Source organism: Etheostoma spectabile, chromosome 2 (assembly GCF_008692095.1).
Source record: "Etheostoma spectabile isolate EspeVRDwgs_2016 chromosome 2, UIUC_Espe_1.0, whole genome shotgun sequence".
NCBI classification, from domain to species: Eukaryota; Metazoa; Chordata; class Actinopteri; order Perciformes; family Percidae; genus Etheostoma; species Etheostoma spectabile.
This window is the reverse complement of record NC_045734.1, coordinates 18,464,504-18,490,563: the sequence shown is the minus strand read 5'-3', so window position 1 is coordinate 18,490,563 and position 26,060 is coordinate 18,464,504. Positions and strand designations below refer to the sequence as shown.

Genomic DNA, 26,060 nt, shown 5'->3' with positions numbered 1-26,060 from the left:
TCCTTTCATTCCAATTTCGGGTCTTTCAGTCACAGGAAAACCGGGGACATATCCAGCCGGGGACAGGTAGCCAAAATCGGGGACTGTCCTCGGAAACCGGGGACGTCAAGCCGTGGACAATATTTGATGCTCAAACATTTTACTTTTCATGTCATCCTATGATTGTATTAAGTATGAGGAGATGAAAAGCTAAACTTTCCATTATGTCACTTATTTATATATTTGGAGATATTTGCCGATGACATGTTTTTACTTTATTTAATTGAAATTCAGTGACTAGGTTATGTGTGTCAGTATAGCTTTAACGTTACAGCGCAGACACACCGCAGCACGAGCATGCAACTACTCCTAAAACTGAGACCTTTACACCGGTTGTAATGACGGACCCCATGCAGCATAGTAGCAGCTTTACTAACATGTAAGTCCCTATAATGTGAGGATAATGAGACGATAATAACAGATTTGTATCTCACCACGTGAACACACGCCGCATGAAGAACAGCTCGCGGTCCAAAGAGACCGGAAAAAGGAAGTGTCTTCAAATTTATAGTGAGATTTACCAGTACTTCCGTTTACGTGAGCAAATTCCATAGACAGTTAAAGAAGGCAAATTCAAGTCGAAGTCTTGCCTGTCAGGTACGTTGCTCACAGTATGGATACTGTATTGATTTGTATTTGATTATAATTAACACATCCATGGGATGCATTCTCTTAATACATCCATGGTGGGATGTCTGAGAACGTCATGGATGTATTAAGAGAATGTACAAACATGAGTACAAAGCTTGAATTCAGGAAGAAAGATACCCTACTGACCAGAGGTCTCTCATTGAAAGCCCTTATTTTATACAGTCTATGTATAAACAATACTTAGCCTACACAGCCCCAAAAAGTTGCCATCACTGAGCGGGTGTGGATCTGCGTTACCTGGTGGACCGCTGTGCTGTGGGTGAACAGTGGCCCTCTGGAGTATGAGGCCTGGCCCAAAGGAGGAGATCAGGAACACCAATTTCAAATAGGGAACTGCTGTGGAGCTTTAACCAAAGAGGAACTGTGGGAGAACAGGAACTGTGAGGACAAACTCAACTTTATTAAATCTTATTCATGTTATGAAAGTTTAACAGCTCACTCCTGCTGGAGGTAACATTTTAGATTTATTTTAAAAGTGCTTAGTCAAAATGTAATTAAAATTGGTGGTTGTAATGTTTTGTTTTTTCCGGTACAGCACTCATATCTCACGGCTCTCTGACAATGTTTAGTTGCAACATGCAATTGTGACTTCAATAAAATTACCAATAAAGCATAGTCCACTTCTTAATTTCCAATACAGAAAAAAAGTCGAAGTCATTATTTTTTTTTAAACAGGAAGATTTATTGACATTAAAACCCAGCAGGCACACCAGTCTGTCTGAGCAAACACATAAACAGACCAAATATCTACGCACAATAACAACGACCGTAAACAAAACAGTCATAACAGAGAATCAATGGAGATAATTAACAAGGTCAAACTTCCATATGTGAATTATGGCACATTTAGATACAGTTTGTGTTACATAGCAAACACTGAAATCAACTCTTGTCATTAAACATCTCTTTTTGCTACACCACCTTCTCTGTCCCATCATAACTGTCACAACTTTTAAAATTCTTCATTGCATTTACACTTTGGGTGTGTAATGATCCTTTTTGTTCAGACCAATAAGTCTTTCAAGCTCCTCCATTAATGACATCTTCTATTTGGCACTATTTCTATAAACACTTTCCGCACTCAATTTATCTATATAACCTCTTTTTCATATCACTAATAAATATTTATAGCTATGGGCAGACTGTACAATGAACATAAAAATACTAATTTTTTACAACCAATAATTCTAAATTTGTCGAAAAAAAACGTTAATATTTACATCCGGCCAGCACTGATAAGGATTCTGTATAACTATTATAAACACAGTGGCACAGTGATTAAGCAATGCTTCACTTGCAAGCTTAATGTTCTGGAAATATGTGCACAGGAGGTGATAGACAACCAAATACAAAGTAAAGATTGCAAGTAAAATATTTACTTAAAGGTTCACTAAGCAGGATTTGTAGATTGGTGTTTGTAATTACACAGCATAATTAGCCAAAGAGAGAGAGCTAGAGAAAGAAAGAGAGATGAAGACTGAATGAAGAGAAAGAGAGTGGCGCTCGCGAGAACAGACGCAGCACAAGCACATAGGGACAGCGATGTTAACGGGCTGCACATCCTGTTACACTCCCACGTGGGGCCCAACGACTATGGTTGAAGCCCAGATTCATCTTGAACACAGCAAAATAAGTAAAATATGGGACCGACATCACCACACACTTCTTGTGGGTCATTAATGATAGGGATTACTTTTATATTGGTCTATACATTGTATTGTAAAATCTTGCATATAAAAATTTTATATGTTGGGGGGGGAAATCAAATTATATAAAATTGTTTACTTAAACACAGGAATTGCAAATTACATAGCTGTTTTTATCCTAAAAAATAAGAATTTCAATTACAAAACCTATAAACTGACTGAAATGATATTACAGGTCTGAATATTTTTAAAACCAATTGTGACGAACTGTCATTACCTCTTTAAAATGCACATCTCGTTTCACTATGCTGAGTCACAAAATGCATCACAGTGGCAACAAAGGCTTTATTGGGACTTTCTTTCCATAATGCAGCTGTGTGAGTGCTTGTGATTTGCTGAGATTGAAAACAATTAGATGTAGAAGCAGATAAAGTCTGCTTGTTATTGGCATGTAAGAAGCATTGCTCAATCTTAGGTAAGTTTTGTAAAAATGGCAGAAGCCAGAGCTCCTCTCTCCGCAGTGCTTTGCTTTTGGTTACTTCAGCAGATGAACAGAACACATCTGCTTGGATTGCAGCATTTTGAAATACCTTGTCAAAGGCAACAATGCTGCCCAGCTCAGTCGAATACCCTCTGTCAAGGGCATTTTGTTTAGAGACAGCCAGACCTCAGGGTGTCCAAACATAAATAGTCACAGGAGGAGTAAGTTCACTTCACCGCAGGGAGTGTTACTTTAGGCCCACAAACTGGCACATTTACAAACATTTAAATAACGTGCACGCACGCACATGCGCACACGCACGCACTTTCATGGGGCTTTCAGTCCTCTCATATTTCATTATTGTGGCTCAACCCTGATGCTCTTCAGGATTTGAGGCCCATTCTTGCCATCAGCTGTTCGTAGACAGTCCAAGCCATGGCAGCCATCAGAGTGCGTCTCAGAGACCTGGGTACAGCCCCACGGAAAAACCCGCTCATGCCGTGCTCCTGGAGGAGAGGACAGAGCAGTTGAGTACGGAATGAAATTTTACTGATGTAGTTGCCATGCTACTCCCTAGCCAGTAAGAATGAGTTGCTTCTCCCTGAAAATGGCGTGCACATAGCCTGACGTCGTCATACTCAGATTATAGCCAGAATATGAGTCTGATACTGCTCCGTTGGGCTGTGATTATGGGGTGTTTCAACCAAACCAGGAAAGAAAATGCCTCAGCACTCAATTGAATAGACCTACAACCAATCAGAGCAACAGAGTATGTAATGTATGTTGAGCGACGCATAGTTGTCAACAAAACTCAACTGCTAGCTACCGCTGATGTTAGCTACTAGCCAATGCCCTGACAGTTTGGAAAACGCTAATGAAGTTACATCCACGTTGCAGGCCTTATTGCATACATTCATCCCTTGGATGTATTATAAGATAATACCATGGATGTATTAATGAATCACAAACATTATATATATATATATATATATATATATATACACATTATTACAGCTACAGGACCTTGGGAGAACTGTCATATGAGCATTTGCAGCGCAAGGCGACATTGGCAGGCGCAGTCCCGCGGGTCTGCTCGCGTTCAACATTACATTACTGTTGATCATCTGTGCATCATCGTATAAAGCCCACCCTGCTGTACAGCTCTTGTTCGAGCATTGTTGCTCCCGACCGAACTTCCTGACCTCAACTGTTATGGGCGGGGCTAAGTTTGGCTGGCATCCAGGATAGAGTGCACATGCAACAAGAGAAAAACTGACAGCTGTGATTAAATGTGCACACACCATGTAGATGTAGCGGACAGCATCTCTAGTGCTCCAGTGGGATGGGCTGATTTGAATATGGGTCTTCACGACGTCCGCTGGCTGTGTGGCCAGCGACGCCATGACACCTGCCACCATCCCACAGCTAAAGTTCACCAGCGGAGCATAGGGCGACGAAGTTACCTCTGAAAGAAGAGAAACCAGGAATCAGGAGAAAGTAGAAGAGCATGTTTCAACAAAGAGTGGAGCTCTTTGTAGTTGGACTTGTTAAAATAAAACGGCTGTTTCTATCCAAATTTAGCGCAAATATTCAATTTTCAGAAAACTGGCAAAAGAAAATGCTAAATAATGTGCGTGCCCATCCACTACTGCAAATATTAAGAGTTGGGCACATTCAGATAAACAGCTGGTGACGCTTATTCTCACGTCGGGTGCCATTAAGTAATTGCATAGGTAGAGGGTGTGATGAGATGGCTCCAGTCAAATCTCAAACTATGGAAAACTGTGTGAAAGACACAAGACAATATTGAATTTATTTTAATGTATTTAAGAAATGTTCCCGTCTCCATGTTGGTCCTCACAGATCTGATGTTTTCATCTGCCACAATTTTTTGTCTTTCCAGTGACGAGGGCCATTTAAGCTCATGTACTTTATGATTTAGTTTTAATTATTTAGTTTTTATTGATACACCAACTTTTTCACCTCAGCCAAGTCTTTTTGGCATTTAAAAAAAGAAAAAGAAAATTGAATTTCTGGTGTTTCTGCTCATTTAAAAATAAAAAATAAACAAGGTGGATGAAAACGCACTTTATGTTGTTGGCCATCTGGGGGCATCAAAAAAACCTTTAAGTCTAAGGCATACAGTACAAGCAGGTAAAAGCCACCTTTGGAGGCCAAATATTCAAAAAGCACAAAACCTTTTCATTATATACTTAACTTAATAAATAGTGCTTCGACCTCCATTTTAATTTGCTGATGCAGTGTGTCTCTCACCTTGAGGCATCGCCTTCTTGGCCTGGCTGTAGAACATGACATAGATGCCGGAGAACGGCGCGTCTCGGAGCAGCGTGGCAGTCAGCCCTGAGAACAGGGCCCGGATTCCCTCCGTCTCATACACACTCCTCAGAGCCCCTGCCACACTCACATAGTTGTAACAGCCACTCTGAAACAACATATGAACATGGTTTATTTACAATGTTGCTCTTTATGACACTGATTACCTTATTGCATTTTTATTTGTTTTTTTACAGCAGTGATACAGGCGGCCGCTGTGGACTATGAGTTGTGAAATTTGGTAATTCATTTATGGATCCTAGGTGTTATGGTCATTCATTGGGTACAATGTCTCACAGATATTTCACGGTTCATTCATTAGTCATCATATTTGTTATGCTCGGCTATGCAGTGTCATGTCAGTCAATGAGTGCTATAACTAAGCAGAACCCCTAATTAATGAATTTGATGAAGGTGGACATATCATTAAGGGACATTCTCACTCTTTGTTGAATATATCATAAAATAATAACAATGTTTAAACAAATATCTTCTTCTGTTTTCTACTGCAGCACAAAGTAGTCCATTAAAACTGGAAAGTCATCTTTCTGTATCATAACCAGAAAAATAGCAACGTCTTATGGTTGTATTTCACATTGTGCTTCTGTTCTAGGTCTTAATTATTTATTAAAGGAAGAGTCCATACACAAGTCACACGTATTACTAAAAAATAAGACTCCTCCAACACAAAAAAGTAGCTTCTAGCTTCTTTCCTGTTAGATTAGATTAGATTATACTTTATTTATCCCACGACGGGGAAATTCTAGTCGTTACAAGTAGCAGCTAGCAGCAACAGCAAAAAACAGAAAACAAAAACAAATAACCTACCCACACCCTACACCTGACTGAGATAGCAAGAACCCCCCCCAAAACCCACAACAAAGTTCCCCAACCAACAACAACCCCAAAACCCACCGAACCACCCCAAAAAACACAACACCCCCCCCCCCCAAACACACGGACCGCGCCACCCCCACACCACCTTGACCCAACACAAGGCAAACCACCCCCAACACCCCAACCAACAACCACAAACCAACAACCCCCACCTACACACCTTACCCCCCAGTCCACACCGCACTAGGACACCACCTAGAAAGTTTAAAAGCCAACAAAACACATAAAAAACACAACCCCCCCAACCTGCTCCCACAACCCACAACCCCCCCCCAGGGTCCACAAACAAGTAAGCACGAAGAAATACAAGGCAAAATACAGGCAAGAAATACAGGCAAGAAATAGACAATGAAAATATGGTAGACTAGTAAGTAAAATGCCGTCCAAAACAGCAAGAGACAAGCTACAAACGTAAACATGAACATCCTATCTGCCCACTTGCTTAAAGTGTCGGTAGTGACAAAGAAAAAATAACAAAAAAGACAAAAACACCGTAAAAACACTAAAAAGATGTATCAAACTGCAGAGCTACTGTAACAAGCTGCCACTCAAGCGGCGCCATTTGCTTGAGTGTTCATAAAATACTTTTGTTGGATCAATACTTTTAGATTTTTGACGCCTATTTCAAACATCCGTCTGCTAAAGGCCTTTTATTCCAGGATTAAATCCCACCAGAAAAAAGTGTCTCAAACCAAAATATACAAAACAAGTCAAAAACAGATCATGAAGAAAAATCATTGCCTAAATGCAATCATACATTAACAGCTGTCTTGCATTGTAAAATGCCCAGTTAACTATTCAAAAACGGCAAATAAACTTGACTGTGATATGATCAGAAAAGTATTAATCAATTAAAATTAATTAATTAAAAAAACAAATCCTATAGCACATCTCAGGTCATACGGGCTCTGAGCAGAGGTCGCGTTAACCAAAGATTTGACAAACAGTCATTGATAACAATGGAAAAATCTGAAGGCCGTTTGTGATTTTGACAGATGAGAATACTGAGGACGATCTACCATAACTGTCAAGCTGGCTTTAGCCATCAAACTGCAAAATGTCCCGGCAGCTGAGTGTCCAAAGAGTCATTAAAAAGCCCAATAATTGTAATAACGATAATGAACAATGTGAAATATGAGGGATTGATGCGGTGGAGGATGAAGGACAAGCAAGTTATACTGATGTTTATTAGACAGCAGCAGCTAATTTTAAATGAAATCACGTCATATGATCATAAATGAAATGTCTTATTAAAAAATGAAAATGACGAGTGTTAATTGATCATGACAGAATTTTTTACAAAATGACAGCAGCAAGAAAGTCTAACGCAACTTCTGGCTCTGATGTCTCAGTATGTAACAAAACAACTGCTCACCTCAAAGCGTGTCTTGATGACTGTGAATGGCAGCATGCAGACGCCAGCCACAGTTCTGGCACCCGCTCCAAGCAGAACAGCCTCGCCAGCATTGGGTGCCCGTTCTAGGAAGTAGTGCTGCTTTAGGGAGTAGAAGGTGCTGAAGTAGATGCCCACCCCAGGGATGCAGCGCACAAATGACTGTCAAAGAGAGACGGAAGTGTTAAACCTCTCATATTTGCTTAACGTGATGGTAATGTGAAGGCGGTAATGTGAAGGTGGCTTTAGTTAAAAAAACACACCAACAAAACATAACGGAGTGTCAGTCTGGTTCTGAGAGCTAGACAGAGAGGTAATGCTTATGTAAGCTGAAAGACAGAAAGACTGTACATGGATTGGTGCTGGAGAACAAACACCCTCACGGCCTACTGACTATACATACATGCAAAAACAGGCAAAATAACTGCAGGAACTCTTTTAAAGGTTGAAAAAGATAAACAAGTTCACTAACTCACTGGTGAAACTCCCTTCCACAGACTGAAGAAATTCTCTGTCCTGATAACGTTGAATAAAACGTTGAACATCCCCACCTTTGGTGCACTGCAGGATGAAATTTAGTAATGGTCACAGACACATTCAAAGGTGCATAAATGTAACAAAACAAAGACACAAAGACAAAATCGGTTTGGATTTTCATAGTGTGAACAATAAACTCTAGAACAATAATTGACTGCAGAAATTATCTGTTGGAATTGGTACCAAGGCCTTCACCTGTGGATTGTTGTTTAAAATGAAATTTCACTTTTAGCCGTTACCATCTCCTGTTCCTGTTTTCAGTCGGTGCTGATGTGACTAATTGCCCTATATGGGTCATAACAGCAGATTAATGCTGGCACTGCTTGAAAATTGTGTCCTGCCATGCTGTGTATGTGTTGTTTTTTGTCTGGGGAGCATTTTGTGTGTGTGGGTAACTTAGTAAGTCAGAGAGAGAAAAAACAAAAGCAGAGCAAAAGAAAGGGGGACATGCTGATGTACATGCATCTAGCATATGGAAGTGAAATGTGTAGTGTGTGTGTTGTGTTTGCATGGAATACACATGAAATGTGTCTGTGTCTCACACACACACACACACACAAACACACACACAAACACACACACAAACACACACACAACACCACACCCACACAACACCCCCCACACACCCACACCCAAACACCACACGAGCACACACACACACACACACACACACACACACACACACACCCCAATTTGGCATTGTTCTGTAGGGTCTGCAGCCGTGTCTTGACCAGATCCAAAGGCTGGAAGAGTAGTGTAGAGCAGGTGCCGCTGAGAGAGCCACACAAAAAGGCTTTGAGAGCTGGATGAGCCTGAGGATGATAACGGAGGGATGGAAAGAAAGAGAGGATGGGGGAATGGCAAAGAGAGGAGGACATATGGGAGAGAAGTGACAAGAGAAAGAAATGGTGGCAGACAAAGAGTAGACCAAGAGAGAAGGGATTAGTCATAGTGTAAAAGCATAATGTGGAAATGTATCATTCAACATCTTTCTCTGCATTAATCGCCTCTTGTTGAATGCCACAGATACTCTCGAAAAGGGCAGGAAGATATTATCCAAACTAATATCTGCATTACCAAATCCTGACACAACAGAAACGTGTCACCAAATAATACATTATCTTTTATGCATATAAAGGACTTTCATTTTAACATAAATATGCTTGTATGACATTAGCGTTACAAAAAACAAGCCTGTAGCTCAGAGCAGAGGCCAGGTTCCCAAGGAATGAAGATGATGTAGATGTGCAAAGACAGTCCACACACGCACAAACACACACGCGCAGTTTACGCACGGGCATACGCACACACGGGTTGTTGGGTAGAATTAAACTGAGACTCAATATTATTTGTGCTTACAGTACATGCCTCATGGACAAACATGGACAGACATACACTAAAGTTAGCTGCATTTGAACAGTTACACTGAAAAAAACATGTAAACAGAGAACAGAAAATGCTTATAATGAGGCAATAACCACAATAATAGCAACAAATAGAAAATAAATGTCTGCATCATACATAAGTTGTCTGCAGCACACACAACGTGCATAACATACTATATGTAGCTTACACACACACACACACACACACACACACACACACACACACACACACACACCACACCCACCCACACACCACACACACACACACACACACACACCACACACACACACACACACACACACACACACACACACACTACCTTTCTGCCTGGGGCTCGGCTCTGAGAATCCTGTTTTTTCCTGCATTTTGCCCTCTTTCACCTCCCTCTATCTGTGATGCTGCTATACATTATAAAATTATTATCCATCTCTCTTACAAACCTTCCTCACCCCTCCATATCTCTGCCTCACTCCCCCGCCGACCTACAATGGCTTTCTGCTGCTTCTCGTGCTCCCTCCCCCCCGGTTTACAGCCAAATAAGAAGCTTAATCCAGCCTTGCGTTTTTCTATGGGCTCCTATCTTCATTTTTCAGAGACACACTCACACATCTGTATTTCCCCCCTCCCTCTGCAAAGCTCACTGCTAAATTGCATCTTTGTCAAACAGCATGAGTCATGAAGTGTTTGTGTGTGTGTGTGTGTGTGTGTGTGTGTGTGTGTTGAAGGAAACCCTGCAGGTTTCTATAATGCCCTCCATATCAGCTCTGTACCATCATTGGTTGCATTGAGACTTTATTTTTTTACTTCTCTTATTACGTGGTTTCGGGCACTTTCACTAAATCTACAGCAGCCATTTCAAAATAAAGCACATGGCTTTCTCATTACAATAGGCAGAGGATAAGTCATATTGTTCTGGATAGGCAACTCTCTAATGTAAAACAAGCAGTCAGCTAAAAGGCAGTTGGTTTTGTCTTGGGGGGGTTTAACTAGGGTGCGTAATGCTGTGAGACAACATAAAGGTTTCCACTGTCAGAGATTTAGCCACACCGTTTATACCATGGTAGTTATCATTTAAATCTATAGATGTATAAGGCCATTGTGGGCAATGTTTACATCAATATTATGGTAATATTGGATTTTAGTGTGAATTTGACAATGTGTTAAAATTCCTAGTTTGTCAGGTATTTACGCAGGAATTAATTGATTTCTCTGGACAATATATCTCAAGTTATAGATATATATTTACACACACACACACAATGTAATAGAGGATTTTCTATCAATATTTGCTGATAGGTAGTCCCTGCTGAGCCATTTTCAATCATTAATCATTAAGCTTAGTTGGCTTAGTTCACTAGATTGACTCATGACCGACATATGATTATAGTGTATGATTACTTTAGTAATTATAATGCATGTATTCTAGGGTTCTTTTTAAATCTTAGTGCCCCCTGCAGTACTCAAACTACACCTATTTTAGAAACACCACAGAAATAAATACCAAAACACTGCTCTAACTGACTAAGCACACTGGCTGTATGATGACCACAGTAAACAGTGGCAGTAGCCTACAGGTGCACTCACCGCTGCGAACTCCATCTTTGACCTGGATGCGGAGTCCAGTTTCTCCCCTGGTGTTGCCGTCTTGAAGCTGGTTAATTTTAGCCAACGTTACTAAAAATCAGATGCCAACCATGAGTCACATTTCAAAACAATAATAAGGTCGTTTGCAAAGTCTCCATAAAGCCTGTAGCAGCAAGCTAGTTTAGCCAATTAGCTAGCTGTCAGAGTATGCTAAGGTAGCGGGTAACGTTAGCTAGAATGACATCATCCTTCCAAGTCAGGCTACTTCCAAGTAAGACACACACTCCACTAACGTTACTTTGAAGGCAAACGCCGAAGACCTGCCAGCTGTGACAGCCAGCTTATTTATTTTTAAAAAAGATCGCCGAAGCTACGCCATAGATATCTATGAGCTTCACTCGGCCAGATAACGTTAACTTAGCTACACTACTTGTCTAACTAGCAAGCTAGCTAGACTTAGCATGCCAGCTTCTCTTACCTGCCTTTGAAGTCCGTTAAGGAGTGATGGAGGTGATAGTCACACCTGCCAGCTTCAGGAACACCATGTTAAATATTTTCTGTGACAATCTGCGAACGGTTCTTAAAAGTCTAATGGTAGTAAGTAACGTTAGACACTAATATTGCCAGGCTGAACACATAACTTTCTGGCAATGCTCGTCAGCTAGCTAACGTTAGTAAATTCACTCTAGTAACGTTAAGTTATTTAACTTTAGCCTGACTCTCTTCTGCTGTCAATGTCCAGACAGGATCCTGTCCCAAAAGCTATTTTTCTTAGAACATGTTATAACTATAGTCCTAAATGTCATACAACAGTCACTGGCGTTATCGCTACTTGCTGTGCTGCTGCGACTGTTAGCATCTGGCTAGCAAAGTTCACCTCCAGTGTCGACACCCATCGTCTATCTCACTGCAACACACTTACAAGAGTAGCTAGCTAACTTACACTTACCACCACAACATTCCACCAGGTGCATTGGTTGGTTTAGTCAGTGATGGAAATTGCGTTCGTGTGCGAGATCTGCATTATAAGGCTAATATATAGAATATATATATATATGTAAACATTCTGCTGTTTTAGAATGTTTTTGAAAACAAGCCGGGGACGGGGTATGTATACAATGTGATTCAATACAGTGACCTAAGGGTGTCGCTGTTGTTCCGTTTGTCAGTTCTACTGTAGTATGTATACAAATTTATCATACCGTGTATTATCTGGCAACATTTTTGCAACAATTTACCCTTAGTTTATACTGCTTAGATTAAATGGTTATTAAAAAACTCCAATTCTTTCAAAACTTAAATATTGGGTTTATATGAATAAATAAGAACACCTTTAACCTCCCCAAAACCAAAATATAGGAAATAAAAAACTTTCAACATATGGCTAAATATCATTGACTCCTAAAGTGTTCAATATTAGCCTATATACATAAATAAGACATTAAATAAATAACAGTATGAATGAACACAGAAATAATGTATGACTATGACTGACTATAAGGTTCATAAGTTTTACAATTCAAAGACAAGACATCCATTGTTGTTCACCAACAGACCACAGTATGGGAGGCTCCACCACTGTGTGTCTGTGCCCCTCAGGGTACGGTGCTCTCCCCTTTTCTTTACACCCTCTACACCTCAGACTTCACTCACAACACCACCCACTGCCACATCCAGAAGTTCTCCGATGACACAGCCGTTGTTGGATGTATTTCTGAGGGGAACAATCTGGTGATCAGGGACTTTGCCAGCTGGTGTGAGCTCAACACCAGCAAGACGAAAGAGATGATCGTCGACTTTAGGAGGAAAACATCCCACTGTTCACCGGTGAGCATCCAGGGGTCGGACATTCAGGTAGTGGTGAGCTGCAAATTCCTGGGTGTTAAACAATAAACTGAACTGGACTGATAACACCCATGCACTCTACAAGAAGGCCCAGAGTCGCCTCCATCTGATGAGGAGACTCAGGTCCTTTGGAGTGTGCAGGACTCTCCTCAGGACTTTTTATGACTCTGTGGCGGCCTCTGCCATCCTCTATGCTGTGGTCTGCTGGTAAGGGGGCAGCTTGGACAGGGACAGGAGCAGACTCAATAGACTGATCAGGAGAGCGATCTCTGTCCTGGACTGTCCTCTGGACTCCATAGAGAAAATGGGGGAGTGAAGGATGTTTGCTAAACTGACATCCATCATGGACAACACCTCGCACCCCCTACACGACAACGTGGGGTCCCTGAGCAGCTCCTTCAGCAGCAGACTGATACACCCACGGTGTAAGGAGTGGTTCATCCCAACCGCTTTAAGACTCTACAACACCTGTACCACCTAATAATGTATTAGTTTCTGTTCCCGTTTCAATTACTCACCACGGTTTTAAGTATATTTTTTCTTATCTGTATTTATATTTTTCCATTCCAAGTACTTATTTATACTAGGGTTAGAATATCTTCTATACTATGGTTACTTCCTTTTGCTATATTTAATTACATATTTTTAATTTCACATCACTAATTCACCTACATTGCAATATTTTTGGCCACCTAACTTTACTTAACATCTTTTATATAATGCCATTTATTAATTCAGTACTTTTTGCAAATTGTCTTTTTGCTTGTTTTTTACTGTTGAAAATTGCTTGTGTAACAAGGGAATTTCCCCATTGTGGGATGAATAAAGTATTATCTAATCTAAATTCTTCCGAGGATTTAGTCCCCAGTCCTTTACATTAAAATTTGGATTAGGAAGGGTTCTTTTCACAGCCATGTAGACAGTAGGAAAGAGAACTGTTTCAGTATATGTATTGGCCTGTCAGTATTATTTGAAGACACACTTATATACACAAAATATATACCTATCCTTTAACCAACAACTTAACATGGGGTAAAACACAAGACACAAGGAAGTCAAATGCATGTCATAATTTGTCAATTTATTGCATTAAAGGCATTTGATAAAATATAGATTAGCCTTAAAAATGTTGGCAGTATTTTGTCTGATGATACAGTGTTAATGTATTCTACTAATTATCCAATAAAATGTGCTAGAATGTGCTAATAGAAACCACCTACGCTGTGCAAAGCATAGCATGAACCATAGTACAGTGAGAGCTACTACATGATGACCCACCACCAGCAATCCATTTTGAAAACCAGTAAACAATTATACATCAACCAAGCTATGATAGATGGTATAAAATTTGTACCAAAATTTTCACCAACATTGCAGCATTTCGACTACACCACCTCTGATGAACTGAACAATTTCCATTGTTGTGTCGGCATTGTGCAAAATTGGTTGAGGTAATAACATTAAAAGGATGACAGTGTGAGGGAAAAGCATACAGTACAGATTTATACTGTCACTATAGCAAATGTGAACCACAGCTTGTGCATCAAAACTCCTTAAAAGACCCATGTTTGTGTGCAAAACAAGCATACAATGTCCAGTGGTTTTCCCCCCCCCCCCAAAAAAAAATAATTGCAATGGCTTGTAACAAGCACAATATTTTATTATATAATGTGCCTAATAAGTAGAAAAATAGACCAGGAAAAGTATAAAGCCGTAGAAAAACACCACTCACACTCACTGAGAAGAATACGATTCTTTGGCCAAAAAATATAGATGTATTTTATGGAAAGTAATGATAAGGCTATAAGATGAATGTCAAGGGAAATACAAGGCTAAACCCTCTCAGAAAAAGTCTTAATAGCTTGCATGGCTTATTTTTTTTATTTTTTTTACTATATCTGCATGTTGACTGTGGTTATATTTCCTCTTGGCTCCTCTCCGTTCAATCAGCTGCAGGCTCAGGTGCCTCAGTCTTCCCGTCCACATCATCATCGCTGTCCAGGCCAGAGCGATTCATGGTACGAGTTATATTGAAAGGCAAGTCCCGTCTTTAAAAAACAACAACAATGTTTTAAATACAGCTAGAAGCTGCACACAAGTATAAAACATGAGACATACAATATTAAATACATTTAAAAAAAAATTTGGGATGGACCGTCCCTGCTTAAATTTTTTTATTTTTTTAAATCATATCCCCAACATGCATTGCAGGCTCTCCATCCCGAGAACCTTGCTCACATCACTCCACTTTAGGGATGTTAATGATTAATAAACTGCCAATAAGAATTCTGACTAACTAATTAGATTAGATTAGATTAGATTCAACTTTATGTCTCATTACACATGTACAGGTACAAGGCAACGAAATGCAGTTTGGGTCTAACCAGAAGTGCAATAGCAGTAAGTGCAGGATATACAATGGTTCCGTAAGTGCAAGACATGGATATGTAATGATAAATATGAAAAGAATACTATTATAAACAGAGTTTTGCGGATGGTTTTTGTCCTATGAATACAAATATAGATAACAGGTATTGTGAGCAAGATTTACAGCTAGGAATTTGGTGATATACATAAATGTGCAAATTTTTTACAGATATTGCAAACAGCATAATATACTAATGAAATAAGGTAAGTTTGGGCAGAAACTATCCGAATTAAAGTGCGGTGAAAGTAATTGCATATTACAGTTAAAGTACGGTATGCGGAGGTAAATGTAAACAATTGGTACTGTAAATAAATAAACAGTCAGCAGTGCAAATGAAATGTAAGTAGTGCTATGTAGTAGTAGTGCTAACTAATACTATGAGTTAGACAGTTAAAACAATTTTAAACTGTTTTAATTTAAAGTAATTACAAAAGGTTGTTGCATTGTAAGAGAAATAAGGCTATACAATCTTTAACTTGCTAGTACAATCTTTGCACTAGCAAAGTCGGTTTCAAGCTCTTAACGACCGACTGCTGAAAGGAGCGCACAATGGCCTGTTACGTGACACATGCCACTATATCGATGAGGACTAGCGGGTTAAATCGGTCATCCTAAACACACTACACGTACGGAGTATGTCAGGCAGACACACCGCTGACAACCTCGCAGCTAAACTCGATGCGGGGGAGACAGGACTTATACCGGTTGCACGGACTAGGAAAGTGGCAACATAGTGGCTGGTGGTACAAGTCCACAGCGGTCTGCAGACGCTGAATGCAGAAAGTATGTCCAAGCTCCCCAGGCAGGTGAACTGGGACTTAGTTGTCTGTTGGTTTATGGTTAATGATCGGTAATGAGGGTCAGTTATCGGTCAGAAAAAAAAACAGAATTAGCATTCCTACTCAGGTTATTTTCCTCAGACGTGACAGAGCTCCTCCAGGGCCACAGGAGACAGAAGGCAGTGTTTTACAGTCATGATGAGTCAACCGATCTCTATGGTTAAAATGTATCCTTTTTCAACATTGACATGAAAACTATTACGCACTCAAAAGGAAGGTCCTTTGGGTACACAAATGTCAAAAAGCCTGTATCAGGGGGCGGCTTCTAGCTCACCCAGTAAGAACGTTCGGCCCATGTTGGTTGAGTCCTGCAACAGCCAGAGTTTGAATCCGACCTACGGCCCTTTGCTGCGTGTCATCCCATAATAAAATGGGAAAAGCCCCCCAAAAAATAAATAAATATCGTTTTTTTAAAAACCCTTTTACCTGAGCTTGCTCTTCAGAGTGCTGACTTCACGGTTCATAACGTCTGCTGACTCAGCGGCATCATCCAGTTCCCTCTGCAGCTTTCTACGGTAGGCGTTGGCTCGCGTCACCTCCTCCTCTGCCTCCTCTAGCTGACGCTTTAGCTGACGCATTCGGGTGTTTGTCTTCTCCGCCTACAGAGACAGGAGGTTGGCTTAGTGTGGAGAGCACCAATAGAGGTACAAGTGCCACAAAAATAAATACATGCATAGCAGCAAAGATTCAAGTCAGGATCAAATAATCTGGAAAAAGTAAAAAAAAAAAAAGAAAAAAAAAAGGAGATTAGTGTTGAAGTTTACCTGGTCTTTGAATTGCTCTGTGTTGCGCCTCTCGTCATCCACCTGTAGCATCACCTCTTTCAGCTTCTTCTCTGTTCGCCTGTTCAACCTACAGGCCTGCTGGCGCTCCCTGAAATGAGTAGGAAAAACAAATGCAGTGAGACATAACAACAGTCTCAGGGCTTCATCAATTAACTCACTACACATCTTTCTGTACTTAATCAGGAATACAGAAAAAATTAGTGAAACTTTATGGATCTAGGAATTTGTAACACCAAACAAATAAAGAAAATAATCTCAAACAATCACAGCTACTGTTAGTAGCTCCGTTCTGGTTTTCCTTGGTAACTATTGTGGTTGGTCAGTAAACCACTCACTTTGACTCTAGGTCGAGCTGTTCCTCCAGCTGAGCTATCTTGGCCTCCAGGGTGGTAATGGAGGATTTATACTTTGACTTGATGGTCCCCTCGAGCTCCTGCAACTTCAGTTTCATCTCCTTGTTCTGACGGTCCAGCTGGGAACGAGCCCCCTCCAGCCGCTGGGAGCTGCTGCGCTCTGCAGCCACCTCTGTGGTCAGCTGCTCCGTCTAGTCAGAAACAGACAGTGGAGAGGCATTGTTAAAGACTTCAGTCACCCTGTGTTCTTTTTTTCCGATTTTCTTCATCGTTAGTGCTTAATGCGGTATCGTTTCTTCACTGCAACCCTCAGAGTCCACCTGACATTAACTGAAAAGTCTTTTTTCAATGATTTTACTAATTTCTTTCTGTTCAACTGTGGAGTTATTACTTTAAAATGTAAACACATTCCTTTCTTTCCGTTTTTCTCTCCTATGTCAAACAAAGAGATAAAATCATCAGCTGCTATGATCAACATATCTTAGATGCTGTGCGTCTGTACCTGCAGTGCCATTCTCTTCAGTCGATCGTTGACCATCTCAGTGTTAAGATGGTCTTCCTCCAGCTCCTCCTCCAGCTGGGTGATACGAGCTTCCAGCCTCCTCTTCTCATCTGCCAGCAGAGCACTGAAAACAATTTAGGGAGAGGAGTGACAGTTAATGTTGGAGACAAACTTGTAGATTTCCTTTGATGCTGTGGAATTTGGATGCACATCTATCTATATTAATGAGTGCATCTTAAATTAATTTACTGGAAAACTGTCTTTTGGTGCATACTTCTTCGAGTTGTTGCTACTAATCTCTTCCTGAAGCTCGTCTCTCTCACTCTGAGCCTGTCTCTTGAGTTTCTCTGCAGTGGCCAGATCCTGGAGGAAGCAGAAGACATACATATATGAAGTAATTCAAAGCCTGATACAGCTGAGGCTGGTCAGGCAGTTACATAGAAACAATGTGGCAATTTGAGCTAAGTGAATTACATACAGTGGACATGGTCCTAACTAATAATAAGTTAAAACATTGGCATTCCAGTGACATCCGTTGGGCTTAACAGAGCAAGCGTTCCAATGCAATTCTATTATATACTAATTTAAGTATGTCAGTGTCATAAGAAAACACAGTTGTACAGATGGTTTGTCAGATATTAGTTATTTTTTGTAGAATTACCTTCCTATAGTATTCTATGTAACATACCCAATCTATACAGCAATATCTAGTTGAGTCCAAGAAATTGCCCAGCCATTTGAGTTGTTGGTTTTCCTTAATTACTTTCATACCTCCTGGATGTGTAGGGCTTCTGCCTCCATGGCCTTGAGCTTCTTCTCGGTCTCCTTGGCCCCATTGATAAGTTCGTCTCTGGACAAACGCAACTCGTCCAGCTCTTTCATCTGCTCTTTCATTAGGGACTGGACAGTAGACACGCAGACAACAGTGCTGCAGTTAGACACCCAGCATTGTGACGGGTTTACCCAGCAGTGTGTGACCACACAGGCAATGTAAAAACAAACAAGGCTGTCTACTGACTTCTGAAGGTGCTTAAAATGGCTCTTTCTGGTCATTTGAATAACTGGTATGTCCCTGTATATGATTAAACTCCTTTTAAGTGTTTTTGAAAACAGGTGTCCTATAGTCTGAAAAATTCTACAGGTATGAGGAATTCAGAAATATGTAAATAGCATCAATAGCATGTTAGTCTTAAAATTATAAGACCTGTCAAATAATTTGGAAGTCCTAATGCTCTATTTTTTGTTTTAATTACTATTTATTCAATAAAAAGAAATGATTCAGTCATGGATCACCCAGAAAAGAAACTTTGGCAATATGTGTGTGTGAGAGTGGGTTTGCATGTAGGGCTGTTTTACCTGGATTTTTTTCAGCTGTTTAAGGGCCTCATCACGGCCCTTGTTGGCAGCATCGATTTGGAGTCCGAGCTCTCCCAGGTCCATCTCCAGTTTCTTCTTGGACGAGAGGGCTAGAGAACGCTGCCTACGTTCATCTTCCAGCTCGACCTCCATCTCACGCACCTGAAGTAGAGGAAAATATCTTTATTTAATTAGCGATTTAGACCAACTATAATTCATTCTTGCAAGCAACTGTATGCAATAATTTAATCTAAAACTGCAATGCTTTGTGGAAAACTTCAACTTAGTTCCCCCCCGTACCTGTTTAACCAGCTGTTTCCTCTTCTCCTCTCCCTGCTCATCTCTGGCCTGCAGGTCTCGGTCAAACTGGGCCTTCATGGCCTGCATGTTGACCTCCAGACGCAGCTTGGCGTCCTCCGTTGCCTGCAGCTCATCCTCCAGCTCCTCCACCTGAACTCTCATCTCCTCCAGCTGCTGCTCCATGGCACGCTTTGACCTCTCCAGCTCATGAACCTGCAGACATGGAGGTTGCCTTGTTACACATTCAGTTTTTAAGACAGTGAAGAGGGTCAATGCTGTAAATGATTACAATCTCTCATTTTAACTGCTAAGAGAAATAATGCAAGACCTAATCAAGACTCATTTTTTTCATTCCAGCCCTTTTCTCTTACACTCTTGCCAACATCATCCTTGGAAGAGACCAAGCCTTCCATCTCCGCTTTGAGCAGCTTATTGGCCCGGTCCAACTCCTTTTTAAGGTCTGACATGGTCTCCAACTCGCGGGCCAGTGTCAGTGCTCGCGTTTCCTTCTCCCTGGCCTCAGCCTCAGCCTTGTCACGCTCCTCTGCGTACTGAGTAGAAATAGTTTTCTCTTCAGCCAGCATCTACGGAAATCAGAGACCAGGAGAGGCAGTTAGGGGTCTACATCACACTGAAAAAAAAGTAAGACTGAATACTGCTTAATTAAGGGGACGTTTTGTGGTGAAATGCAAAGTGCATTGAAGATTGTTTGGGGAAAATCATATTTGTTCATGCTAATATTATCTTTGTTCTGTGCACAAAACTGTTGACGTGCTACCTGGTCAAACTTCTTCTGTTTCTTCTCCAGGTTGGAGACAGTCTGCCTCAGGTTGTCCTGATCCCTGATGAGGTCATCCAGCTCCTGCTGTAAACGGATTTTTGTCTTGTCCAGTTTGTCATAGGCTGCAGTCTTCTCCTCCAGCTGCTGCATCACACTGTCAAATTCCCTCTGGATTCGCTTGCGTCCCTCCTCTGCCCCCTCCAGGGACAAGGTCTCCTGTTCCAGCTTCTTTTTCATGTCTGCCAGCTGAAGACATAATAAAAGAGGGGAATGAGTGAAGAATTGAATGTGTTCAAGTTGGGGGACATTGCGGACTCATATGGAAGTCCTTTTTCCTCCATTACTGATCTCACGTCCCTTTTTAAAAGGCAACTCTCTTGAATGATAAAGATCTGAAAACACAGTACAATTTTAATGCACATATAGAGCCTGACACCGTGCACCAACCTGGGTCTGCAAAGTGGTGACCTGCTTCTCTACGTTCTTCTTGTTTTCTTCCTCTTCCTCCAGCATCTCCCGCATGTTGTTCTGCTCATCCTCCAGCTGCCTCAGGCGGGTGGAGAGGGCCAGCTTCTGACGCGTCTCCTCTTGGAGCAACGCCTGGAGGTAAGAAAAAGATGAAAAAAAACACATCAGAAAAACATGCTATTAAATACTTTTGCTCAGATTTTACTCCATGTGTATTTTTTGCCTATATTTGTTACATTTTGGGACATTTGCACTATGAAAACTTATGGTGAAGTAGCTCTATACGGTTCCTGTTTGCAATGTCACCATTGATCTGCAGAAACACTCACTGGATGACTTAACAGTAAAGAAAGTGTTCAAGTGTGACCATTATTAGGAAAGTTATAAGACTGAGACTTGGGATATTGATAACCTTGAAAAGTGTGAGTCAAACTGCATCTAAAAACATGTGAATCACTTCTGTGTTCAGATTTGACTGAGACAAAGGTGTGATGTTTGATGCAAACATGTAGAAAAGCTGTGTGGCAGATACTGTGTTGCTTGTTCGCCTATATATGTCAAAACAGTTGATTAATCAAGTACTTGTTTCAGCTTTATTTGAGTTTAGAAGACAGACAAGGGTGCATTAGACATAAACATGTATGCATTTGTGTTTGTACCTGTGCATCCTGCAAATGAGACTCTATAGAAGCAAGGTCTTTGCTGGATTTGATGTTCTTGCCCTCAGCTTTGCTCAGGAGGCTGTTCACATTGTCAAGCTCCAACTAGACACCAAATAGAAAGAAAATGAATAATGGACACAAGCAAAACAAACAAATCAGCCACACCGCCAGAAATACCACCACAAACTGTCTTCCTTTCAACCACCAACTCATTTACTTTTCCGTTCTCTACCCCACCCTATAAATCACTGACCAAACTGTACCTGCATCTTGACTATCTTGTCAGCCACCTCCTGCCGATGTCGTTCACTTTCTGCATATTTGACCTGCAGTTCTTGAACCTGGGCTTCGGCCTTCTTGCGACGGTGTTCAGAGTCCCCTTTGCCTTGGGTCAGAGTCTTCATCTCTATCTGCAACTCGTTCAACTCGCTCTCCAGGGCCTGCTTGGTTTTCTCCACTGATACCTTGTTCTGCAGGAGCAGCACACATGACGCATTGGTTACAAGTGTTCTTCAAATGCTTGTTAAGCATTAAGAATGTTTCCCTTCCCATCACCCTGTTCATTACCCTCTTGGCCTGTTCCAGCTGTTCATTGAGCTCTTCAAACGCCTGGTTGTGTTTTTGTCTCATGTCAGCCATTTGCTGCTCGTGGATCTTGGCTTCTTCCTCCAGACTCTTTTTCAGTTGGGTAACCTCTGTCTCACGCTTGGACCTTGAGAGACAGAATGAGGAAGTAAATAAACAAATAATGAGACATTACAAGAACATAAAGAGAAACAAAATGTATACCCCCCCCCCCAAAAAAAAAAAACACTTCTGGCAGCAAGACTACAGAAGTTTGCCCATTACCTCAGCTCCTGCTGTGCTGCGGTGGAGTCCAAAGTGTCCTCCAGCTCGGTCTTGAGGGCCTCCAGCTCCTCTCCCAGGTCCCTGCGGTGTTTCTCAGCCTTAGAGCGTGCCTGCCTCTCCAGCTCCAGATCCTCCTGCAGCTCCGAGATCTGAGCCTCCAGCTCCCTGATCGTCTTCTGGGCCGCGTTCTTGGCTGCAGCCTCCTCCTCGATCCTGAAGGTGAGATAAAGAGGGGGGATGAGATTGCTCACTTCTGATAAACATTCACACTGAGTGCACCTAAAGCTAAAACTGATCCTTTTAAGTAGACTATGACAATAGGTCAGCAATCAATCTTTGTCATTTTTGTCGTTTTTTTAAAAACCTGGCCAACGCAGCGTGGAGTTCCTCCTCCTTCTTAGCCAGCTGAGCTCGGAGTTCAGCAATCTGAGCATGCAGGTCTGCAATCTGGTCATTGAGTTCAGAGGAGTCTCCCTCAAGTTTACGACGGTTCTTCTCTAACTCCTGACGCACTTTCTCCTCTTTTCTTAGACGATCTGTGTAAAAGAAGGAAGAGAATCTGTTATTTACCTTGTAATTATTTGCAAAGGTAAAGCACAAAAAAGTAATACATTAAAAGGATTTTAAAATATGGACACGGAGGTGCACATGAATTAAATTTGCATTCTTGATTTGAAATTTTTTTTCTTGTTACACATCTGATTTCCATCTCTGTCTCTCACACTACCAAAACAAATAAAAGTCACTAATTGACGAAAAATATACAGTAGTTAGCTGTATGTAAGTGAACTAGGCTGCATCCATGCTTTTTCCACCCACGTTAGATGTGACAGTAAGCCTGGAAGTGAGAATCGTGCGCCAAAAACTGTCAAAAATTAGCACAAAAAAATTTAAAGCACTTATTTCATCGTATGCACAAATTTGTTTTGTTTTTTCCCCACCTCCTTCTCCATTACACCTTCCTGGTTCAGTAAAAGGAATTGTGATGTAAGGTTAAACAGGACAACATTTATTATGAAACAACAAATACTTGCCCTCCAAATCTGTGATCATGGCTTCATGTTTATTCTTGAGTTTCTGCAGGCTCTTGGACTTCTCTTCCTCCTCAGCCAAGTTGGTGGTGAATTCAGAGATCTTCTCCTCAAACTGTTTCTTCTCCTGAGGTTATAAAAAAGAAGAAAGACAATTAATAGTTGCCCTAGATGTAATTGTTTTGTTTAATTTATGCTGCATTTGTCTTTCATACATTGCATGGTGACAGGAATATTGGTTGTACATTGATGAGTACTAAAAGCCACTGGGCTAAGTGAACACATATGAGACCTTGCTGAGCTTGCTGTTCTGGTCTTCTAGCACCATGAAGTCATCCGCTAGCTTCTTCAGCTTGGCGTCCATGGTGACCTTCTCCATCTGGAGCTTCTGTCTGGCTGCTTCCTCCATATCCAACTGTTGCTCCAGTTCCTGGATGAACAAAAAAAAGTAACAATTTGCAATGTTGATATTATCTCTCTAATAAATCGGGGAACCTGTCTGTATGTGTGTGCGTGCGTGTCTGTCTTTGAAATATCTCATGAACTGTTCATCCAAGTGTTCAAGAGCATTTATTTAACATGGTTTACTCCAGATTTTAATTGAGATATTTTGTTAATATTCTATATTCACTTTCAGGTGAATGTAGAAGTACACAATAAGTCAGTTGCAGGATATACAGTGTGGTTGCATATGTGCTTTGTGGTAAGTAATTTAGGGGTAGGCCTACAATGGTTCTAGAGAAAGCTACAAGCATCAATTCCACAGGCCAAGCAATCGGCCCATTCCAAACAGGCACATTTATAAAACGGGCACTGTACTAGTGCATATAAAAACAAAACAAAAAGTTTCTCCTCACGACACATTCTGTATCCTGCAGGACTTAACTGACCGTGATGTTCTGCTGCATCTTTTTTTTCTCTGCATGCATCTGAGTGGCCCTCTCTTCTTCCTCCTCCAGGCGAGATTCCAGGTCATGCAAAATCTCCTCCAGCTCCTGCTTCTTGGCGGCCAGACGGGCTCGCATCTCCTCAGCCTCGGCACATACCTCCGTCTCTGCCAGGAGCTGCTCTTGAAGAGCCAACTTCTCCGCATTCAGCTACAGTGGAGAATCAAAGTCAAAGTGAGACTAGATAACATCTCAGAGTTGCATCACTCAGAAGTAAGACAACTTATGATGACCAAATGTAGATCTACAAATTAATTAACCCACTTCACAGATTTCTTTTTATCTTAATCGTACTCCAATGTTATTTTGGAGACTTTACCTGTTGCTGCTTGGACTCAAATTCTTTGAGCTGCTCTTCAGCCTGCTGTTGCCTCTCCTTGACCTTGACCAGCTCCTCTTCTCTGGCCAGCATGTCCTCCTCCTGCCGAGTCACTTGCAGCAGAGGCTTTACCTGAAATAAAAATTAAAATTTGATCCTAACTTATTAAAAAAAGATGGTGATATTTGGACTTTCTTGGGGTGGATGAAATGGCACTCATGAGAAACAGACAGAAAGACTGAGCAAAACACCTTCAGTCAAATTAATTTATTTTGCATTTTCTTATTTACCATTAGAGCAGCTACAGTACAATAAATGATGAGCGCTCCACACATAGTTGATAGTAGTCAATATTACTCAAATGATATTAAGTTATGTAGTCAAAAAAAAAAAAGACTTGGAAGCTGGAATGGAGAAGTGAATGTGAGGTCTTGCAACTCGAATTGAACAGGTCTCCAATAGTTTCTTTATATATGTACTTTTAGTTATTAAAAAAGGACCTTTCTTTAGTTCTTATATAATATTGATTAGTTTTATTGTATTTAATTCAATTTTATTTATTTAGCGCCAAATCTAGACCGTGCTTCTTGATGTTATTTACAGAAACCCAACAATTATTGTTATTATATTGTATTTTGGAGGTAGCATCATTTAGCTGCCACCCAAAGTTATCCAGGGTTTGATTACTGGCAGCACAGAAGCCACTGCTCAGCTTTATCCCAGATTCATAATATTCCAAGAATAATTTATAAACTAAAATAAAAGTCTGCGGAGCAAGTGATTTAGAACAGGACTATCAGCATGTTTAAATACCAATACAAGTAAAAACGGGGTTCCTCTTATTACTATGGCTACTATTATTTATACATTTTAATAGTTATAATAGTAACCATGGCAACAGCATGGTTTAACTACTGCTTTCCTGTTTTTGGGTTGTCTAAACCTTTTAGTGACACAGTGATAACAAGAAACTTCATTGTCTCCAACCTTGGTGAAAAGCCTCCACCACTGCCAGTTCTTGAGTTTGAGGTAAGCAACACAGTTCCTCTGGATTACTTTCATGGCGGTCAACTGCTGCTGTCGCTTAGTAAAGGCTCTTAAATAAAAACAAAAATAACGTGAACAATATGTTTGCCATTTTGTCTAGACGTGTGCATCAGGTTATGTTACATGTATTCATATGCAAAAAAAAGTAAGAAGTTAAATATTTTCAATGTTAATCCTAATCGTACTTGCGAGCCACATATCCTCTGCACCAGGCCTGGAAGCTGATGATCACATCAGTTATCTTCATGTCTCTCTCCTCCTCCAGGTGGGCCAGGACTCCGGCTCTAAAGAACACTTTACTTTGACCGATGCGGAACAGGTTTGAGTCCAGCTCCAGAGCTTTGATCTGACATGAAGAAGACATGAAGAAGATGTGAACTCCTAAAGTTTGATGTGGAAAACAGTGAGCATTTTTTCCCCCTTTCTTCTCGATGAACTGCTTACTTCTAAAACTGATTTATTATTCTTACCATGAGCACACAGGCTTGCTTGCCATCCATAAAGCCCTTTGGAATGGCATTTGGAGTCAGAATTTCATACCTGACAGACAGACAAGCAGAATTACTTAAATAGTTGGACTTTTTTTTTTTTTTTTTTTTT

General features: G+C 40.8%; 2 protein-coding genes and 1 long non-coding RNA gene across 11 annotated transcripts in view; all 3 read right to left on the bottom strand.

Annotated features, from left to right (window-relative positions):
- LOC116705606 (uncharacterized) overlaps window positions 1-544 on the bottom strand; it is a 6,704-nt gene extending 6,160 nt beyond the window's left edge. The window contains exon 1 of one of the 2 annotated variants that reach the window (XR_004335973.1): window positions 474-544. This is a non-coding gene — a long non-coding RNA (uncharacterized LOC116705606). The remainder of the gene's footprint in view (window positions 1-473) is intronic. The other variant, XR_004335977.1, reaches the window with a different exon arrangement.
- A 2,530-nt stretch (window positions 545-3,074) lies between these two features.
- On the bottom strand, window positions 3,075-12,082 carry LOC116705581 (mitochondrial glycine transporter B). 6 transcript variants are annotated; one of them, XM_032541866.1, is made up of 9 exons: window positions 11,901-12,043; window positions 11,427-11,527; window positions 10,949-11,038; window positions 8,666-8,790; window positions 7,918-8,002; window positions 7,424-7,603; window positions 5,092-5,260; window positions 4,119-4,282; window positions 3,075-3,323 (listed from the first exon to the last, which is right to left on the bottom strand). In XM_032541866.1, exons 3-9 carry the CDS (start codon window positions 10,961-10,963, stop codon window positions 3,201-3,203), a joined length of 861 nt encoding a protein of 286 aa, XP_032397757.1. In that variant the 5' UTR covers window positions 10,964-11,038; window positions 11,427-11,527; window positions 11,901-12,043; the 3' UTR covers window positions 3,075-3,200. The 6 variants fall into 6 exon arrangements, with proteins under 6 accessions (XP_032397757.1, XP_032397766.1, XP_032397738.1 ...); XM_032541875.1 differs by lacking the exon at window positions 11,427-11,527 and having other exon boundaries at window positions 11,898-12,082; XM_032541847.1 differs by lacking the exon at window positions 11,427-11,527 and having other exon boundaries at window positions 10,949-11,015; window positions 11,898-12,043.
- Window positions 12,083-14,664: 2,582 nt separating this feature from the next.
- The window catches only part of myh9a (myosin, heavy chain 9a, non-muscle), a 28,356-nt gene continuing 16,960 nt past the window's right edge, over window positions 14,665-26,060 (bottom strand). For all 3 annotated transcript variants that reach the window (XM_032541762.1, XM_032541784.1, XM_032541773.1), the window contains 24 exons: window positions 25,931-26,000; window positions 25,646-25,806; window positions 25,401-25,509; window positions 24,414-24,545; window positions 24,038-24,244; window positions 23,440-23,577; window positions 23,151-23,274; window positions 22,481-22,652; window positions 22,117-22,329; window positions 21,835-21,979; window positions 21,531-21,737; window positions 21,265-21,369; window positions 20,585-20,737; window positions 20,135-20,383; window positions 19,728-19,940; window positions 19,357-19,569; window positions 19,057-19,218; window positions 18,472-18,600; window positions 17,975-18,063; window positions 17,701-17,824; window positions 17,181-17,389; window positions 16,825-16,933; window positions 16,487-16,659; window positions 14,665-14,841 (listed from right to left, as the gene is read on the bottom strand). In XM_032541762.1, coding sequence (XP_032397653.1) covers window positions 14,736-14,841; window positions 16,487-16,659; window positions 16,825-16,933; window positions 17,181-17,389; window positions 17,701-17,824; window positions 17,975-18,063; window positions 18,472-18,600; window positions 19,057-19,218; window positions 19,357-19,569; window positions 19,728-19,940; window positions 20,135-20,383; window positions 20,585-20,737; window positions 21,265-21,369; window positions 21,531-21,737; window positions 21,835-21,979; window positions 22,117-22,329; window positions 22,481-22,652; window positions 23,151-23,274; window positions 23,440-23,577; window positions 24,038-24,244; window positions 24,414-24,545; window positions 25,401-25,509; window positions 25,646-25,806; window positions 25,931-26,000 — 3,712 coding nt within the window. In that variant the 3' untranslated portion in view covers window positions 14,665-14,735. The remainder of the gene's footprint in view (window positions 14,842-16,486; window positions 16,660-16,824; window positions 16,934-17,180; window positions 17,390-17,700; window positions 17,825-17,974; window positions 18,064-18,471; window positions 18,601-19,056; window positions 19,219-19,356; window positions 19,570-19,727; window positions 19,941-20,134; window positions 20,384-20,584; window positions 20,738-21,264; window positions 21,370-21,530; window positions 21,738-21,834; window positions 21,980-22,116; window positions 22,330-22,480; window positions 22,653-23,150; window positions 23,275-23,439; window positions 23,578-24,037; window positions 24,245-24,413; window positions 24,546-25,400; window positions 25,510-25,645; window positions 25,807-25,930; window positions 26,001-26,060) is intronic.

Excerpts from the sequence above, each read along its gene's own strand:
- LOC116705581 (XM_032541847.1), bottom strand. Across the intron at positions 8,003-8,665 it reads CAGAACAATGCCAAATTGGG|TGCACCAAAGGTGGGGATGT; the intron begins GTGTGTGTGTGT and ends TTCATCCTGCAG. Across the intron at positions 4,283-5,091 it reads CAAGAAGGCGATGCCTCAAG|AGGTAACTTCGTCGCCCTAT; the intron begins GTGAGAGACACA and ends CTCTTCTTTCAG.